Source organism: Carcharhinus amblyrhynchos, chromosome 19, assembly GCF_965287045.1.
Source record: "Carcharhinus amblyrhynchos chromosome 19, sCarAmb.v2.hapA, whole genome shotgun sequence".
Classification (NCBI taxonomy): domain Eukaryota; kingdom Metazoa; phylum Chordata; class Chondrichthyes; order Carcharhiniformes; family Carcharhinidae; genus Carcharhinus; species Carcharhinus amblyrhynchos.
The window spans coordinates 31664775-31684667 of NC_137342.1; the positions used below are offsets into that span (position 1 = coordinate 31664775).

The 19893-nt window shown below is 41.7% G+C and overlaps 1 protein-coding gene across 2 annotated transcripts in view; it reads left to right on the top strand.

The window, feature by feature from the left end:
- The first annotated feature begins 311 nt into the window (after window positions 1-311).
- Window positions 312-19893, top strand: part of rint1 (RAD50 interactor 1) — a 51946-nt gene continuing 32364 nt past the window's right edge. The window contains exons 1-5 of one of the 2 annotated variants that reach the window (XM_080207499.1): window positions 312-471; window positions 7765-8006; window positions 9715-9888; window positions 16516-16665; window positions 17607-17763. In XM_080207499.1, coding sequence (XP_080063625.1) covers window positions 322-471; window positions 7765-8006; window positions 9715-9888; window positions 16516-16665; window positions 17607-17763 — 873 coding nt within the window. In that variant the 5' untranslated portion in view covers window positions 312-321. Of the gene's footprint in view, window positions 472-7764; window positions 8007-9714; window positions 9889-10631; window positions 10672-16515; window positions 16666-17606; window positions 17764-19893 lie in introns of those variants that run through there. The other variant, XM_080207500.1, reaches the window with a different exon arrangement.

Sequence of the window (19893 nt, forward strand, 5' to 3'; positions counted from 1 at the left end):
GCACTGGAGATGTACCTGCTCAGCTGACCATCTTGTACAAACTATACAAGTGTCATTAAACCAGTTTAAAGTAACTATGAGGCCATTTATCCCCCAGATAAGATTAAGTACGGCGCCAGCAGATGAAACAGCCACCTTTGCTGGATCTGTCATGCCATAAGGAGGACATTCAGCATCATTCTCCCTGCACTGATGCAGACGGCAGGTTTCCAACATGTTCTGTCCCACAGTGAGGTCTAGTTACTGCAGTCAGCCTGCAGGCCGTCCGTCTCCACGGCAACCGCGCGGGCGCCCGGATGTGGTGACGTGTCGGCCGTTATCATGGCGGCGGGTGATGAGGAGACTTGTGCCATAACGCAGTACGTGGCCGAGTTTGTCGAGAAAGAGTTCGGGAATGACACCAAATCCCTAAAGAAGCTCCCCCAAATCACAGAGGAGCTGGCACTGTACAAGAGAAACCTCGAGGAGCAGGTATGGCGCCCCGGCCTCGGGGAATCCAGTCGGGTTTATCAACCGCTCCTCCCCAAAGTCAATCCATCAAAATAAAAGCCCATGTTCACCGAGAATACATCATAACCGCCTTTAGCCAAATAAATCCAAAGTACTGACTGACACGAGTCTCAGAAACAAGCGTTCGGTCAGTTGTGAATCGGAAAGGTGTTTATTTGTAAAATATTTGTTTTATGATATGTTCTCAGTCTTGGTGCTCCATAATCGAAACGTGTGGAAACCATGTTTCACGGCAGTTTTAGATGAGAAATTTGTGACTGCGGTAAAAATTTAACAGGTTGTGTCACCTGGTCAAAAGGCAGCAGACCTTCTGTGCGGATTTTGTATTATACACCATCAGTGCAGGCTTGTATTGCTGCATCTGACTCGTTACACATCAGTACTTCGTTTAGTTTTGATTGATTGTATGATCTGCACTTTTTATTTGTAGGGTCCTGGAGTGAGTCACTGAGATGATAATATGTTGTTCATTGAAGTTACAATGAATTATTGTACAAATTCGGAAATCCAAATAAGAGATAGTAAACTTGAATTGAATTATTTGATTTGCTGTTATGTTATGTGGGATACAGTGAAAAATATTCTTTCATGTGAGCTAAACAGACAAAAGCTATCATTCATAGTTACTGATAGGGTGAAGAGAAAGATCAACATAGTGTATGATAGGACCATTCAAAAGTCTGATGGTAGCAGGGGAGAACTGTATAGGGCACTGGTGAGGCCGCAGCTGGAGTACTGTGTGCAGTTTTGGTCGCTGTACTTACGCAAGGATATTTTGGACTTGGAGGGAGTGCAGAGGAGGTTTCCTAGGCTGATACCGGAGTTGAGGGTGTTGAACTATGAGGAGAGGCTGAATAAACTAGGCTTGTACTCGTTAGAGTTTAAAAGGATGAGGGGAGATCTCATTGAGACGTATAAGATGATGAATGGGATGGATAGGATAGAGGTGGAGAGGCTCTTCCTGCTCAGAAAGGACAGTAGGCCTAGAGGGCATAGCCTCAAGATAAAGGGGGGGCAGTTTAGAATGGAGTTGAGGAGGAACTTCTTCACTCAAAGGGTGGTGAATTTCTGGAATTCTCTGCCTGTTGATGTGGTGGAGGCTGCCTCGCTAAATATATTTAAGACGCGGGTTGATAGGTTTTTGATAGGCAAGGGGATTAAGGGTTATGGGGAGAGGGCAGGAATGTGGAACTGAGCCACGACAGATCAGCCATGATCTTATTGAATGGTGGGGCAGGCTCGAGGGGCTAGATGGCCTACTCCTGCTCCTATTTCTTATGTTCAACCGGTGGTACATATATTCAGATTTCTGTGTCTTATTATTGACAGAAGAAAGTCCTTGATTATGATGGCTGCTTTCCCAAGACAGCAGGAAGTGTAGATGGAGTCAATGGATTAGAGGCTAGTTTGCGTGATGGACTGAACTACGTTCACAACTCTTGTAGGTCAGACCAAGAGTCATACTAAGCTGTGATACATCTGGAAAGGATGCTTTCTATGGTGCATCTGTAAAAATTGATGAGAGTTGTGGTGGGTATGCCAAATTTCCTTGGCCTTCTGAGAAATTAGAGGCATTGGTGGGCTTTCTAAACTATAATCTCTCTTTCAATATCAGTAAAACAATGGAGATAGTCATCGGCTTCAGGAAACATAGTGGAGGACATGTCCCTGTTTAAATCAAAGGTGATGAAGTGGAAATGATTGAGAGCTTCAATTTTCTAAGTGTTCAGATTTTCAACAATCTGTCCTGGTCCCTCCATGCTGACGCTATAGTTAAGAAAGCCCACCAACATCTCTACTTTCTCAAAAGGGTAAGGAAATTGTTACATTTTCTGCCAAGCCGTTGCAATTGTTGAAGGTGTGTAAGAAACTTAGTGATAATTCCTATTTTTAAAATTGGTTGGCAAAATGTGGCAACACATTTGTTGTATGCCCCAGTTATATCAGATGCATTAAAACCAAGTAGTTGTTTGTTGGGATACTCAGAAGACATGGTAGCAATCAGTGGAGTTGTTTGTAAGTTGTTCAATTGATTTTGTTTGTTTTAACAACCACACAATAACAAGTTGTATTTAAGTTGTAGTGGTGAGTATGAGTGGAAGTGTCGCTCACTATTTGTCCTGCATCCTTAATTGAGTGAGGAAGAATCAAACCAGGTTGCTTTTAGACATGAGTCACATCAGTCAGGCTGCGACTATATTTATCATAATGTTATTCAGTTGTCTCATCTAGTGACCTAGGAGCTGAAGGGCCACTTGCTCAACGAAATGGGGAAAATAGTCCACCATTTATCTTCCTGTTTCCTTCTGGGTACCTCTAAATAACATAACATTTTGGATCTGTGGCACTGCATTGTGAAATGCTGTGAAAGTAGGGCTGGCCTTCGGTCATCCACGCTCTCAAGACCAACCACGAGATTGTCATCAAACCAGCAGACAAAGGAGGGGCCATCGCCATACTAAACAGAACTTCTTACTGGTCTTTGGTAGGACAGGTGTCTGACTCCTTTCAAAGTTTTTGGAGGGGAATCTGCTAAGGTCACTTTCACAAAACAGTTGAGGTGCATGAGCGATAGGGAGGATTGCACAGCTGCCTATGAGAATTGAAATGTGCAATTTTGGCAAGTCAGGCTGTTGCAACAACACCCAAATATTGAACCTTCATTATAAATTTGTTGAAATGAGTAATTGTAAGTAATAGGGCTCTATTGACTTAAAAAGAGAGATTATGGAAGATTGGCATGAGTCAAAGATCCATTGGATGTATGGACACTGTTCAGAAATGGTAGGTGACAAAGGAAGTAAGGCAAATGTCAGAATGCAGAAGCCAATAGGTAGAAATTGGTTGATTCCTTTCCCTCACGGAGTCTCTTAACTTAACAGTTTGTAATAAATAGTAACAGTTTACTGTCTTGAAGAGATTATTATTTAACACACTGGACCACACTGTCAGAAACAGTGCAGTTCTTTTGTGGAACAATTAAATTGGAAAGCCCCTTTAAAGGTATTCTCCTGGCTCTGGCAGTGAGTGTACCGATCTTGATTGTTGATAGTTTAAAACCTCAAACCTATTTTCAAAAACTTGCACCATTGTTTAATTAATATTACATTTATTTTGTATCATATGACAAATAAACCTGATCACCACAAATTTAAACAGCAAAATCCTATTGGACAACAATGCTAAACTAAGGAGAGCCGCCTTTGAAGTGAACCAGTTGAGTTTGTTTACAGCAATCTCATTTTTGTCATTTTTCTTGTTGGGAAGTCACAAATTTATTAAATTTGGTTTGGAACTTCACAAAGGGGTATTGTAAATTAGCTCTGAGTTGCTACTTCAATAACAGTATATCATAATACATAATTTAAACAACAACACTGTGAATGTATAACAGTTATAGTCTGCTTATTGGATATGCATGTTATCCAGAAAGTTCCTGGTATATTAAATGCTAATAATAGTTGTAATTTGGTACTTAATAACAGTACATCAGTCTGCTTATTGGATATGCTTGTTATCAAGAAAGTTCCTGGTATATTAAATGCTAATAAAAGTCAGTTGTAATTTGGCGCATTATATATTTTAATTTATTTGTTGGTGGCAGCATGATTGCTAGAGGGATGTTTGTTGTGTGGTTTCCATTCTTCTATAATTAATGCCCAGTTAACAAGAACTTTTTTAAAATTTAAATCCAAGAAAATAGGCAATAGGAGTAAGCCATTTGGCTTTTTGAACTTGCTATGCCATTGAATGAAAGAATAACTTAAGAGGTTCTAGCTCAACTTTATCCTTATGTCCTTTGATTCCTGTAATATCCAAAATTTTATATATGCCTTAAATCTTATATCTGCCTTTAAAAGGTGACACAATGGCACAGTAGTTAGCACTGCTTCCTCACAGTTTGGGTGATTATCTGTGTGGAGTCTGCATGTTCTCCCCATGTCTGCATGAATTTCCTCTAGTGCTACAGTTTCCTCCCACTGTTTGAAAGATGTGCTGGTTAGGTACATTGGCCACGCTAAATTCTCCCTCAGTGTGTACCCGAACAGGCGTCGGAGTGTAGCAACTGGGGAATTTTCACAGTAACGCCATTGCAGTGTTAATGTAAGCTTACTTGTGGCTAATAAATAAACTTTAAATATACTTGTGTGGTAACTTAGGGTGTGCAAAATTTATCCTCTTTATGTGGGAATTTTCAGGTAGTAACTATGCAGCTGGGGAAACATTGTTTGCAACACTTTGAATGAAGAAGTTTCTTCTCATCTTAATCCAAAGTGGCTGTCCCCTTATTCTGAGACTGTGAATCCTAAAGTTCTAAGCTCTTCAGCCAGGGCAAATGCCCTCCCAGCATCTACTCTGTCAAGCTGCTTGGGAATGTATTTACTTCATATAAATCTCTTCTCATTTTTCTAAATTCAAAGTGATTAGGCCTAATCTACTCAGTCTGATGCAGCTCCTTGAAGGGAAATTTATCACTCCTGGGACAAGAAGACCAAAACTGTACACAGCACAAATACACTTGTATTCCAATTACTTTGCAGTAAAGACTGAAGTTCAATGTGCCTTCTAATTGCTCGCTGTTTCTGCATATTAACTTTCTGTGATTCATATACTGGACATCCAGTTTCTCAAAACATTCTATTTTTCTGCCAAAGTTAATAAACCTGCTGCTAACAGTTTGATCAAGCAGACACAGCACGGATTCGTGAAGGGGAAGTTGTGATTAACAAACTTATTGGATTTCTATGAGCGTGTGACTAGTGCGGTAGACAGAGGGGAACCGGTGGAAGTGATGTTTTTAGATTTCCTGAAGGCGTTTGATAAGGTGCCTCACAAAAGGTTGCTGCAAAAGGTTAGGGTGCACGGAGTTAGGGGTAAGGTGTTAGCGTGGATTGAGGATTGGTTGTCTAACAGGAAGCAGAGAGTTGGAATCAGTGGGTGCTATTCTGGTTGGCAGTTGGTGACTAGTGGAGTGCCGCAGGGATCGGTCCTGGGGCCTCAACTGTTTACCATTTACATAGACAATCTGGAGGAGGGGGCTGAGTGTAGGGTAACAAAATTTGCTGATGACACGAAGATGAGTGGAAAAGCGAATTGCATGGAAGGCGCAGAAAGTTTGCAGAGAGATCTGGATAGGCTGGGTGAGTGGGCAAGGACCTGGCAGATGGAGAATAACATTAGCAAATGTGAGGTTATCCACTTTAGTAGAAATAATAGTAGGAGGGATTATTATTTAAAGGGCGAAAAGCTGCAGCATGCTACGGTGCAGAAGGACCTGGGGGTCCTTGTGCACAAATCGCAAAAACCCAGTCTGGAGGTGCAGCAGGTGATCAAGAAGGTGAATGGAATGTTGACCTTTATAGCGAGGGGGATAGAATATAAAAGCAGGGAGGTCTTGCTGCAACTGTACAGGGCACTGGTGAGGCTGCAACTGGAGTATTGTGTGCAGTTTTGGTCGCTGCATTTGCAAAAGGATATATTGGCCTTGGAGGGAGTACAGAGAATGTTCACTAGGCTGATACCGGAGATGAGGGGGGTTAACCTACGAAGAGAGATTGAATAGACTGGGTCTGTACTCGTTGGAGTTTAGAAGGCTGAGGGGGGATCATATAGAGACATATAAGATAATGAAGGGGCTGGATAGGGTAGAGGTAGAGAGATTCTTCCCGCTTAGAAAGGATAGCAGAACTAGAGGGCACAGCCTCAAAATAAAGGGGGGGCAGTTTAGATTGGAGTTGAGGAGGAACTTTTTCACTCAAAGGGTGGTGAGTCTCTGGAATTCTCTGCCCATTGAAGTGGTGGAGGCTACCTCGCTGAATATATTTAAGTCACGGGTAGATAGGTTTCTGATAGACAAGGGAATTAAGGGTTATGGGGAGAAAGCGGGAAAGGAACTGATCCACTTCAGATCAACTGTGATCTTGTTGAATGGCGGGGCAGGCTCGAAGGGCTAGATGGCCTACTCCTGCTCCTATTTCTTAGGTTCTTAACATCTAAATGAAAAGAAAATTGCCTATACCAAAGTAAAGTTTATTTATTAATCACAAGTAAGGCTTACATTAACACTGCAATGAAGTTACTGTGAAAATCACAGTGCATTTTTTAAATGGTATAAACACACCCAAGTCACAAATGTTGTTTTTGCTGAGGATTGAATCTAGCATAATATGCTGTTATTATGAAAACAAATTTCTTCCTATCTTTTTGGTCACTCTACACTTCCCTTGACTAAGAGGATGTTGAATACCTTTTAAAATAATACTTTGAAATCAGGTACTCAGGTAAGCCAGAAAAGGTCAGAGTGCCAGCTGTTGCATTTTTAATTCCTTGTGAGAACCATGTGCCCTGTGTGTGACCTTCCTCACTCAGTGCTTTTGGAGCTCCTTTCCACTGGAGGCAATGGGGATCTTTGCCAGGTAGCTGCTTGTCATGTAAAATTTATTTTCCGATGTGATGTAGAGCTCTTGGGTGTTGGTCCTCTTAGACAAAAGAAAAACTACTGGGATTTCCAATTTTTTTTTATTTTCAAAGGAATGTTGGCTTTTGAACTTTTCCAGGCAAGGAGGTAAAATTGATAAGAAATTGAATTAACTTTTGAAGATTCTTAACAAAAGTATTCAATATAATTTTAAAAACACATGTTGATGGAATGCTGTGCAGAATGTCTGCAACTTAATTCTAATTTGGGGCAGCATGTTGGCACAGTAGTTGGCACTGCTGCCTCACAGCACCAGGGACCCGTGTTCAGTTCCAGCCACGGGTGATGGTCTGTGTGGAGTTTGCACATTCTCCCCGTGTCTGTGTGGGTTTCCTCCGGGTACTCCAGTTTCCTCCCACAGTCCAAATATATGCGGATTAGGTTGATTGGCCATGAGAAATTGTCTGTTAATGTCAGTGGTATTAGGAGGGTAAATATGAGGGTTTACAGGGATAGGACAGAACCTGGGTGAATTGTCACTGGTCCAGGCTCATGGGCCAGATGGCACTGTTGATTCAATTATATCTATGATCCTATGAAGCTTACTATTTAAGAAGCTTCCTTTCCTATGGTCTGTGGTTTTGTCCCAGACTGAAAAATCCCTTTGATGGAATTTGTTCATGTGTATTATTAAACTGTGAGAAAATCCCACCTCTGATCTTGGCCTGAAACTAAAAGAATTGGTGATTGTGTACATGTGAAGTAAACACAGTGTTACAAATTTTTAAAATTATGAATCTTACCTTGATTAAACTTTTGTGTTGAAATTAATTTAGGTTCTTACTGTCTCATCTGAAGTACCAAAGAAAATTGAAAATGCATACAAGAATGCTGAAAACTCCAAAAGATTATTGAGTAACTTACTTGAGAAAAATTCAACCTTATCTAAATCTATCAGCAGTCATTTAGTTACAGCTCAGCCATGGATGGAAGAGCTGAAAGTGTTGATTGGTCAGATCGAGGAGATTGAGCGACATCTTTGGTACCTGAAATGGATTTCACAGATAGAGGAGTTAAGGTAAACATGTCTGTTTTTGCTATGATTGGTTCGTAATGAAAGGATGCGAAAGGATCCTTTGCCGTAGGTTTAAAATAAATCACATTTATGAAATCTGACGAGGATCTACTAAAAGAATATTGGCATAAATGTAAAGAGAAGACTTCAGGGATTATTCTTGTATAAATTTATGGTGACTTGATGCTACCAGTATCGTCAGCTTGTCTAAACTATTAGATTGATAGAAAACTGGCAGTGTCAATGTTGTTTCTAAGTACTGAGAAATCATTACCTATAATATTTAGTTCAATTCCATTTACCAGTCTAACTTATTTTATAGTTATTTTAACCTTTGTCCTTGTTTGATGAAGTTATGCAGCTAAATATTTATTTTCCAATTACAATTCACAAAAATATATTCTTTATCTGGAGTCATCTGTTTTGTGAATGATATTCTCAAAGCCCTTTTGATTTAGTACCCCAGTGAAACCAAACTTTGAGTCTGCCTTATCTACTCTGATTGTGGTTAGGAATTAGTATCTGTGGCTGAGCCAGGATACAGCAGCTGCAAAATATACAAATTACAACATCTGAATACTTTACTTGGATTTAATTGTTATTTCCATTACATCTCCCCCTCAAAATAACATAGCAGAATTAACCACAAGAGATTCTTGGAATCTTTGGCTGTTGTCTATCGTATCAGGAATTTAAAATGATGAAACAAATTGGTCTGGTTACAGTCAGAAGTTCAAAATAAGCTTGTCATTTAATGTGTATCCTATCAAACGTATATAGGATTTTGCAATGCTGAGAAAATATTGTATTAACACAGTCCAAAGATGTGCAGGTTAGATGGATTGGCTATGATGAATGCATGGGGCTCTGGGATTTGGTGGGTTCATTGGGGGTTCTATTTTTTACTGAGTTTAGTGTTCTTGTCTTGTGAAGTGTGAAATGAAGTTTGAAACACTAGGTTAGATTATACGCTGAAGATGGGCCCCACTGTTTCCAAGTGTAGATGTCAGGGGTGAGGCCACCTCTGGTTAGCCAGCTTTCCTGGCTTTAATATTTTGCCACTAGGCCTTTAATTGTTATGAGACAAGACTTCTGCTCCCATTCAGAAGAATGTCCAGCTTCATAGAGCTGCCAACCAGTGAAAGACCACCAGTTCTGCAGTACCAGTAGCATTACCATGCCCAGTCACACTGGTAGCACTGCAGCTCGGTACTGGGACCCAGAAAGAAGGCCCCCTCTTTCTCCCCACTCCACCCTCAGCCCTTCACTGGCCAGCATTTTCATTTTATAAAATATAGAATGCCTCTTCTGTGAAGGAATCACTCCTAATGGTGCCACAGTGGTTAACAGTGCTGTGTCACAGTGCCAGGAACCCAGGTTCAATTCTGGCCTTGGGCGACTGTGTGGATTTCCTCTGGGTGCTCCAGTTTCCTCCCAAAGTTTCAAGATATATGGATTAGATGGATTGCCTTGGTAAATGTGGGGTTATGGGGATAGGCTCACTTCCCCCACTCTATCAGAGTTGGTGTAGACTTAATGGACTGAATTCCCCCTTTGTGCACTGTAGGGATGCTATGGTTCGAATGCCCACCATTCCACATTTGTGAAATGCTGGTGACAACAATGTTATGGTTATCAAGCCTATTAGATATACCTTCAGTTCCTTGTGTTTAACATGTAGTGATATATTTTAATATTGTTATCTCCCCAGTGATTGCATTCAGCAGCATCTCATGACAAATAGTGTGTCAGATGCTGCCAGTACCCTGGTTTCCATGGCAGAATTAGATATAAAGCTTCATGAATCATGTTGTACTCATCTACTCAATTTCATAAGATCCACTGTCAAATTCTGGCACAAAATTCTCAAGGACCGACTAACAAAGTAAGTTTTTTAATTTTTTAATAAATCTACAGTATCAGCTACCAGAGAGAGGATTAGAATAGTATCAATATCAGAGCATTGTATGTAATAGAATAAATGTTAGCAACAGTGAAATTCCAGAGTAGAAAAAAGCCATTTTTTCTTTAAAATGGTAAGAGCGTCTTCATTAAAAAAATGTTATTTCCTACATATTATGTTTTTCAGTAGACTGTAGAAAGCTTTTTTACTTTTATGAAAGAAAGGCAAAATGCTTGGGCTGTATTATGATCCCCTGAACAGCTGATCATGAATGACCATTGAGAGAGCCTAGGAAGGCCATCTACCTATTTGTGTCTTGAGGTAATAAAATGAAGCATCTCAAGAGTATGGAGAAAATAATTTTCAAATGAATATAAATATAAGCTATTATTTATTCTCCCCATGGAGAAAGAATGAACATTAATTAAGCTCCACCACCTTTCAGATGTAATGTAAACCAGTCCCTTGTTTGCCCTCTAAGATCAAATGACTTCATAGAAACTCGCAGCAGGAGTAGGCCATTTGACCTTTTGAGTCTGCTTTACCATTCATTTTGAACATGGCTGATAATATTCAATATTCTAATCTGACCTGCCTCCCCATACCTGTACCCCAGGTTACTGTGGGAGGCAAGGGAACAGAGTACAGAGCCTCTGGCGATGATCTTTGTGTCGTCGATGGAGACGGGAGAGGTTCCAAAGGATTGCGGATGTGGTTCCTATATTCAAAAAAGGAAATAGAGATAGTCCAGGAAATTACCGACTGGTGAGTCCAACCTCAGTGGTTGGTAAGTTGATGGAGAGGATCCTGAGGGACAGGATTTATGAACATTTAGAGAAGTTTAGTATGCTCAAAAGTAATCAGCACGGCTTTGTCAAGGGCAGGTCATGCCTTACGAGCCTGGTTGAGTTCTTTGAAAATGTGACTAAACGCATTGACGAAGGAAGAGCGGTAGATATGGTTTATACAGACTTCAGCAAGGCGTTCAATAAGGTCCCCCATGCAAGACTTGAGAAAGTGAGAGGGCATGGGATCCATGGGGCTGTTGCCTTTTGGATCCAGAACTGGCTTGCCCGCAGAAGGCAGAGAGTGGTCGTGGATGGGTCTTTTGCTGCATGGAGGTCGGTCACCAGTAGAGTGCCCCAGGGGTCTGTTCTGGGACCTTTGCTGTTTGTAATTTTCATAAATGACCTGGACGAGGAAGTGGAGGGGTGGGTTGGTAAGTTTGCCGACGACACAAAGGTTGGTGGTGTTGTGGATAGCCTGGAGGGATGTTAGAAGTTGCAGCATGACATAGATGGGATGCAAGACTGGGCAGAGAAGTGGCAGATGGACTTCAACCTGGATAAATGTGTAGTGGTCCATTTTGGCAAGCTATATGGGATGAAGGAGTATAATATCAAAAGTAAGACTCTTAGTGTAGAGGATCAGAAGGATCTTGGGGTCCAGGTCCATAGGATTCTTAAATCGGCCTCGCAGGTAGAGATGTGGTCAAGAAGGCTTATGGTGTACTGGCCTTCATCAATCAAGGGATTGTGTTTAGGAGTCGGGAGATAATGCTGCAGCTTTATACGACCCTAGTCAGACCCCACTTGGAGTACTGTGTGCAGTTCTGGTCGCCTCATTGCAAGAAAGATGTGGAAGATTGGGGGAAAGGCAAATTGTGCGGAGGGTGTGGAGAGTCTGCAGAAGGATCTAGATAGGCTGGGCGAATGGGCCAGGAAATGGCAAATGGAATTTAATGTTGGCAAGTGTGAGGTGGTCCACTTTGGTAGGAAGAATGGTAGGAAGGACTATTACTTACGTGGCGAAAAACTGCAGCAGGCGACGGTGCAGAGGGACCTCGGGGTCCTTGTGCATGAGTCGCAAAAACCCAGCTTGCAGGTGCAGCAGGTGGTCAGGAAGGCGAATGGGATGCTGGCCTTCATAGCGAGGGGGATTGAATATAAAAGTAGGGAGGTCTTGCTGCAGCTGTATAGGGCATTGGTGAGGCCGCAGCTGGAGTACTGTGTGCAGTTTTGGGCGCCGCACCTGCGCAAGGATATTTTGGCCCTGGAGGGAGTGCAGAGGAGGTTTACTAGGCTGATACCGGAGTTGAGGGGATTGAGCTATGAGGAGAGGCTGAATAAACTAGGCTTGTACTCGTTAGAGTTTAGAAGAATGAGGGGAGATCTCATTGAGACGTATAAGATGATGAATGGGATGGATAGGATAGAGGTGGAGAGACTCTTCCCGCTCAAAAAAGACAGTAGGACTAGGGGGCACAGCCTCAAGATAAAGGGGAGGCGGTTTAGAACGGAGTTGAGGAGGAACTTCTTCACTCAAAGGGTGGTGAATCTCTGGAATTCTCTGCCCGTTGAAGTGGTGGAGGCTGCCTCGCTAAATATTTTTAAGAAGCGGGTTGATGGGTTCTTGATAAGAGAGGGGATTAAGGGTTATGGGGAGAGGGCGGGAAAGTGGAACTGAGCCACAACAGATCAGCCATGATCTTATTGAATGGCGGGGCAGGCTCGAAGGGCTAGATGGCCTACTCCTGCTCCTATTTCTTATGTTCTTATGTTCTTATGTAAGCTATAGGAAGGGTACAGAGGAGACTTACAAGGATGTTGCCTAGATTGGGTGGCATGCCTAATGAGGATAGGTTGAGGGAACTTGGTCTTTTCTCCCTGGAGAGATGAAACATGAGAGGTGACCTGATAGAGGTTTACAAGATGTTGAGAGGTATAGATCGGGTGGATTCTCAGAGGCTATTTCCCAGGACTGAAATGGTCGCTACGAGAGGACACAGGTTTAAGGTGCTGGGGAGTAGGTACAGAGGAGATGTCGGGGTAAGTTTTTCACTCAGAGGGTGGTGGGTGAGTGGAATTGGCTGCCGTCAGTGGTGGTGGAGGCGAATTTGTTAGGGTCTTTTAAGAGACTTCAGGATGAGTACATGGGATTTAATGGGATTGAGGGTTATAGTAGGCCTAGTAGATAGGGATAGATCAGCGCAACTTGTAGGCCGAAGAGCCTGTTTGTGCTGTAGTTTTTCTATGTTCTATATGCTTTGATCCCTTTAGCCCCAAGAGCTATATCTAATTTATTTTTGAAATCATACAATGTTTTGGCCTCAACTACTTTCTGTGATAGTGAATTCCACAGATTTCGGCACTTTCTCTGGGTGAAGAAATTTCTTCTCACCTCAGTCCTAAAAGATTGACCCTTATTCTCAAACTATGACCCCTAGTTCTGGACTCCCCCACCATTGGAAACATCCTTTCTCAATTTACCCTGTCTAATCTTGCTAGAATTTTATAAGTTTCTATGAGATCCCCTCTCATTCTTCTAAACTCCAATGAATGTAATCCTGATTGATTTAGACTCCCTTCATGTGACAGACTTGCCATTCCAGGAATCAGCCGAGTAAACCTTTGCTGCACTCCCTCTATAACAAGAATGTCCTTCCTCAGATAAAGATACCAAAATTGCACACAATACTCCAGGTGTGGCCTCACCAACATCCTGTACAATTGCAGTAAAATATCCCTATTCTTATATTCAAATCCTCTCACTGTAAAGGCCAATATAGCATTTCCCTTCTTTATTGCTTGCTGTGCCCACGTGCTTACTTTCAGCAACTGATGAACAAGGACACCAAGGGCTTGCTGAATATCCACTTCTCTCAATTTAGACCCATTCAATCTGTCTTATTGCTATTGAAGTGGATAACCTCACATTTATCCACATTATACGCCATTTGCCATGCATATGCCCACTTGCTCAGCCTGTCCAAATCACACTGAAATATCTCTGTATGCTCCTCACAGCCCGCCCACCCACCCAACTTTGTATCATCTGCATATTTGGAGAAGACAGGCATGTTCCCCAGCATCCTGATCAACGTTTTGCTCTTGACCGACCTTATAACTGTTGTTTACCATGTCATTATCTTATTATTGTTTAAGGGACTTACTGTGTATAATTTGGCTGTTTGTGTTTAACCGACATTACAACAGTAAGTACTCTTCAAAAGGTATTTAATTGACTAACGTGGTTTAGTCAACCTCAAATACTGAGGTTGTGAAAAGCACTATATAAGTGCAACTTTCCTCAATTTTTCATTTGTAGAAGCTTCATAGGCTGTGCCTGGTTAATATCCCCATATTTTTTGGGGATTTGATGGCTTGCAGTCTGCCAAAGCATCTTTTGTACTCTCAACTATTTATTTTGTTTATAACTTGTCTTCTCCAGTGTGAAGCAAGGTTCCAGTGAACTCATTTAGACTTCCTACAGTTATGGAAAGTGCTTCATCAGCTGTAGGGAATAATGAATATCATTTTTTATTCGTTCTTGATTTATTGTTTCTTGATTTTCACAAGGCGTTGTTTCTTGATTTTCAGAAGGTGTTTGATAAGGTGCCTCACAAGAGGTTATTACAGAAGGTCAGGGGGCATGGAGTTGGGGGTAGGGTGTTAGCGTGGATAGGGGATTGGCTGTCAAATAGGAGGCAGGGAGTGGAAGTCAATGGGTGCTATTCGGATTGGCAGTTGGTGACTAGTGGAGTGCCCCAGGGATCAGTGCTGGGGTCTCAGCTATTTACCATTTATATAGATGATCTGGAGGAGGGAACCGAGTGTGAGGTGTCGAAATTTGCTGATGACACCAAGATTGGAGAAACGGCAAATTGTGCGGAGGGTGTGGAGAGTCTACAGAAGGATCTAGATAGGCTGGGCGAATGGGCCAGGAACTGGCAAATGGAATTTAATGTTGGCAAATGTGAAGTTGTCCACTTTGGTAGGAATAATGGTAGGAAGGACTATTACTTACATGGCAAAAAACTGCAGCATGTGGTGGTGCAGAGGGACCTCGGGGTCCTTGTGTATGAGTCGCAAAAACCCAGCCTGCAGGTGCAGCAGGTGGTCAGGAAGGCAAATGGGATGCTGGCCTTCATAGCGAGGGGGATTGAATATAAAAGTAGGGAGGTCTTGCTGCAGCTGTATAGGGCACTGGTGAGGCCGCAGCTGGAGTACTGTGTGCAGTTTTGGTCGCCGCACTTACGCAAGGATATTTTGGCCTTGGAGGGAGTGCAGAGGAGGTTTACTAGGCTGATACCGGCATTGAGGGGGTTGAACTATGAGGAGAGGCTGAATAAATTGGCTTGTACTCGTTAGAGTTTAGAAGAATGAGGGGAGATCTCATTGAGACATATAAGATGATGAATGGGATGGATAGGATAGAGGTGGAGAGGCTCTCCTTGCTCAGAAAGGACAGTAGGACTAGAGGGCACAGCCTCAAGATAAAGGGGGGGCGGTTTAGAACAGAATTGAGGAGGAACTTCTTCACTCAAAGGGTGGTGAATCTCTGGAATTCTCTGCCCGTTGAAGTGGTGGAGGCTGCCTCGCTAAATATATTTAAGACGCAGGTTGATAGGTTTTTGATAGGCAAGGGGATTAAGGGTTATGGGGAGAGGGCGGGAATGTGGAACTGAGCCACGACAGATCAGCCATGATCTTATTGAATGGTGGGGCAGGCTCGAGGGTCTAGATGGCCTACTCCTGCTCCTATTTCTTATGTTCTTATGTTCTGGGGATGTGAGCATCACTGGCTGGGCCAGCATTTATTGCCCATCCTTAATTACCTTTGAACTTAGTGAGTAGTTTGTGAGGCCATTTCAGAAGGCATTTAAGGGTCAACCATATTGCGTAGTTCGGGAGTCACATATAGGCCAGACCAGGTAAGGGTGGCAGATTTCACATCCTAAAGGACGTTGTTGGGTTTATACAACAAGTGTTTTATGGTCACCATTAGAATTTTAATTCCAGACTTCTTTATATTAAATTCAAATTTAACTGTCTGCCATGGTGGAATTCGAACCCCAGTCCCCAGAACATTCCTCTGGGTCTCTGGATTACAAGTCCAGTCAACAGTACCATTAAGCCACTACCTTCCCTTCTAGTGGCTTTGGAAGTACAGCAATACTGACTTTTAGTATGGGCAAAGAGCAAATCTGATGCTGAAGAGTGCAAACGGAAGAGACCAGTGATGCAGAGCAGTTGTGACAGGAGAAATTTGAAATAACTTGCATAGATGCCAGCATGTAGAGGAAGATTAGTTCTTGCACTGATACTTTGAAAGATCAAGAACATGCTGCACATCACTGAATCAATGAGTTTGAAGAGAACATACAAAAAGAAGAAAACTCGAGGGTGAATAGATAATAAGAATGGTCAGATAAAATCCAAATTAAAATGTAAGGAGCTAAATAAGGTTAAATATAAGATTAAAGATTTTTTAATATCTCTGCTCTCTTACCAATATATATCCTTTTCTTCCCAGAGCCTTATTACTTGCTTGAGAATAGTTCCACAGGAATCACAAAATCCCTTTTTACTTGGCGCAAAGTTTGGAAGCTATTTGACTGTAATATCTGGAGTCAGAATAACTGCTGTGCTGGTTGATGTCTTCATGTAACATATAAATTTTCACCAATGATTACTAGATAACAGTCAGGAGCAGGGCGGCCTTTGTGATCTCCCACCCTCCCCTCCTATCTGAGAGCTTTGTCAATGTTTGTAATTTATAAGAGTGAATACAATTTCTAAATTATCATCAAATATTTCTTCTTTGTAGTGATTTTGAAGAAGTCTTAAAACAGTTGCATTGGCCTTTGATTGGACCGCCACAGTCCCAGATTCTTGCAGTGGCCTCAGCTGCAAACTCAGCAGAGCTCAACAACAGCTTGGAAACACTTTTTATTCAACTTCTCAAGCTACAGATGTCGTATCCTTTCCCATTTAACACCAAGTAAACTAATACTATTTCTAGGATATGGATTTACATCAGGGTAGCTGGGTGAGGTATGTCAATTTTCAGTGCACTCTTGTTAAGTTGTATGACCTTTGGGAAGGGATGTTCTTGAAAAGTTATCGTAGTTGTACTTCCTTTCTACACAATGTCATCTGGACTGACGGGTACCTCTCTAGAAGAGGGTGAGTAGCCACCAACACAATGCTCGAAGTTAAAATAAAATTCATCTTTGGGTGGACATGGAAATGGGGAAAAAAGAATACATTCATCATCAAGAATGCTGATTACATCTGCAGAGCAAACCATGGTGAGAGATATGTAAAAATATTTAATTAAAATGATCATAAAATTCTATTCTATATTTATAAGTCTAATTTGCCAATTTATTTATTGTTAGAATTTTCACAGGGGAGGCCATTTTGACTAGAGCCAGGCAAGGAAACATTTGATTAATTTGATTTTACTTTGTACTTTATCCAGATATGACTGTTCTGTTGTAGTAACTGCTTCTGACCAGGAGATGGTGATAAATATTTGATAAAGAATATGGATTGATTTTGTTAATGATAAAGCTTAATATTGTGTGCATCAGAAGTCCTTGCTGACTGTAAATCTGTCACTTAACAGTCTGTTGCTTCAGGGCTTTGGGCTTGTTTGTAGCATTTTTTTATTTTTCAGTTCCCGCAAACTTGTGTTTTTTTCCTATTAAGTCTGCATTTTGCTCACTTGAATTATTTAGTTATTTTTTGACATAATCTTGCACAAGTAGAAATCTTATTCATAATTAGGTTCAATTGTTTTTAATATATTGCATTTTTTGGAAGGGCTAGGTGCCTTCCAAGTACTAAAGTTGAGAAGAGTATTGACTGACTTTTGAGACTCAGGTCAAACTTATCCTTAACTTATTGATGCAGTGATGAACTAGTAACTAAACAAAAACAGCTACCAGAGAAGTATGAAGTTCCTCCTTCCTTACCCATTGCAATTCCGATACAACTCATGCTACTACCACTTCAGAAGAGATTTAAATACCACTTCTCTGGCAACAGACAAACCAATATACTAAACAAGGTTTGACATTTTGTTGGAATTTGATTTGATTTATCGTTGTCAAATGTGTTAGTATACAGTGAAAAGTATTGTTTTTTGTGTGCTAAACAGACAATGTACCATTCATAGAGAAGGAAAGGAGAGGGTGCAGAATGTAATGCTACAGTCATAGCTAGGGTGTAGAGAAAGATCAACTTATTGAGTTAGGTCCATTCAAAAGTCTAATGGCAGCTGGGAAGAAGCTGTTCCTGAATCGGTTGATAAGTAACGTCAGAGTTTTGTATCTTTTTCCTGATGAAAGAAGGTGGAAGAGAATATGTTCAGGGTGTGTGGGGTCTTGATTATGCTGGCTGCTTTTCCAAGGCAGTGGGAAGTGAAGAGAATGGATGGGAGGCTGGTATGCGTGATGGACTGGGCTTCATTTATGACCCTTTGTAGTTCCTTGCAGTTTTGGACAGAGCAGGAGCAAACCAAGCTGTGATACAACCAGAAAATCCCAGCCACTACTTCCTGTTTTATTTTTTAAACCTAAAAATGGTTGTGTGCGACCAAACCCCCTATATATGCCTAAAAGAAATAATGACCTGGGTTCTGCAGTCAGCAGCAAAGAAATGCCACCCACCATCCACTTGCAGCCCCCACCCACCCACTGCCCCAGCTCTTCAAGGGCTTTGCACAGCTATTTATTGTGTTGTGAGAGCCTTTACAGTAGTACCCTCTGCACAGTATCTGCAACATGTGTGAGCAAGGCAAGCAACAGCATGTCAACTGAGCTGATGAGATAAAAGAATCCACACTAAGATCTGCAGTCTAAACCAAAAACTATTAGTTAGAATACTTAATACAAGGCAACGTGAGGAACAGAAACCAAAATAAAGAAGGGAAAAGGTCAGATTGAAAGAAAAGCCACAAGACTAAAGCATTTTGACTTTAGATTTTTTTAAAATCTTCAAAAATTAAGTGAATGGAACTTAACATTTTTATATTGGTCAAAGTAATTATTAAGACTTACCAAGCCTTAAACAAAAATTGTTTTCACCTAAATGTATGGCACTTAGCCTTTTCTGGCATATTTAGATGGGTGAATAATGGATAGAAGTAAAGGGGGAATCTTGCCAAAAAAAAAGTTCAGGCTGGCTGTGAGAATGGGAGAGTTTCTCACCCACTTTTTGGGTGAGTTCAAATCCAGTATCTTATCCAGTCAATGCAAGAAAAAATGGGCTAAACCATTCCCCACCTATAGGGGACAGGGATAAATAGCCAGCAAACCTGCTGTAGCAGCCGAGGACACCATTGCACGTGTGCAGACCTCTATGGCTGCATATGCACAATGGTAGCCAGCAGGTCACATCCCTACCCCACCTGGAAATACTGCCCCTTCCCCCCCACCTCCATGCCACCCAGACTGATCATTTGCAGAGTAGCTGTGGACCCCCCCCAATTGTTCGGATGCGCAGCCCTGCCCCCTTGGCAGGACCAGCTGTGATTCTCCCAGCAAGACCGCAAAGACCAGTCAGCCAGGACGATTGCATACCGGCTCGTCAATTACATGTAAACAGCACTATGTTCAAACAATTTATTCAGCCTTGTGCTGAATATGTGCACAAGGCTGAATTTGCTGGATATCGATGCTGGTAAGATTGTGAGAGGCAAGAAATCGGGCGCGAACCTGATCTTTTGGCTGTCACACGATCTTACCAGCTCACCACGCCCATTGGCAAAGGTAAGATCACCCCCAAAGTCTTCGTAGTCACTCGGTGTGATTTAACCTGAGAAACACCATGCCTCAGGTGAGGGGACAAGATTTGAGAAGGTGGACCTTCATGAATAACTTCAGCTGATATGGGAATTGAACCTATGCTGTTGGCATCGCTGTCCAGCCAACTGAGCTAAACCAACCCCATCTTCAAACCATTATGAATTTTAATGGTGAATCTCTTCAACAAGGTAATGATTTAGTGAAAATTATAGAACACGGCAAATTCAATACGGATTTCTACATTTAATAGTGTCTATATGAATGCCAGAGTTTTCTGTTCAGCTTTGCATCATGATAAACAGAGGGCCTTCAGGGCTCACCATTATTTCTTTCATTAAATCCAGCTGCTTTTACAAATACTTATTCATTCATGGAATATAAACGTTGCTAGC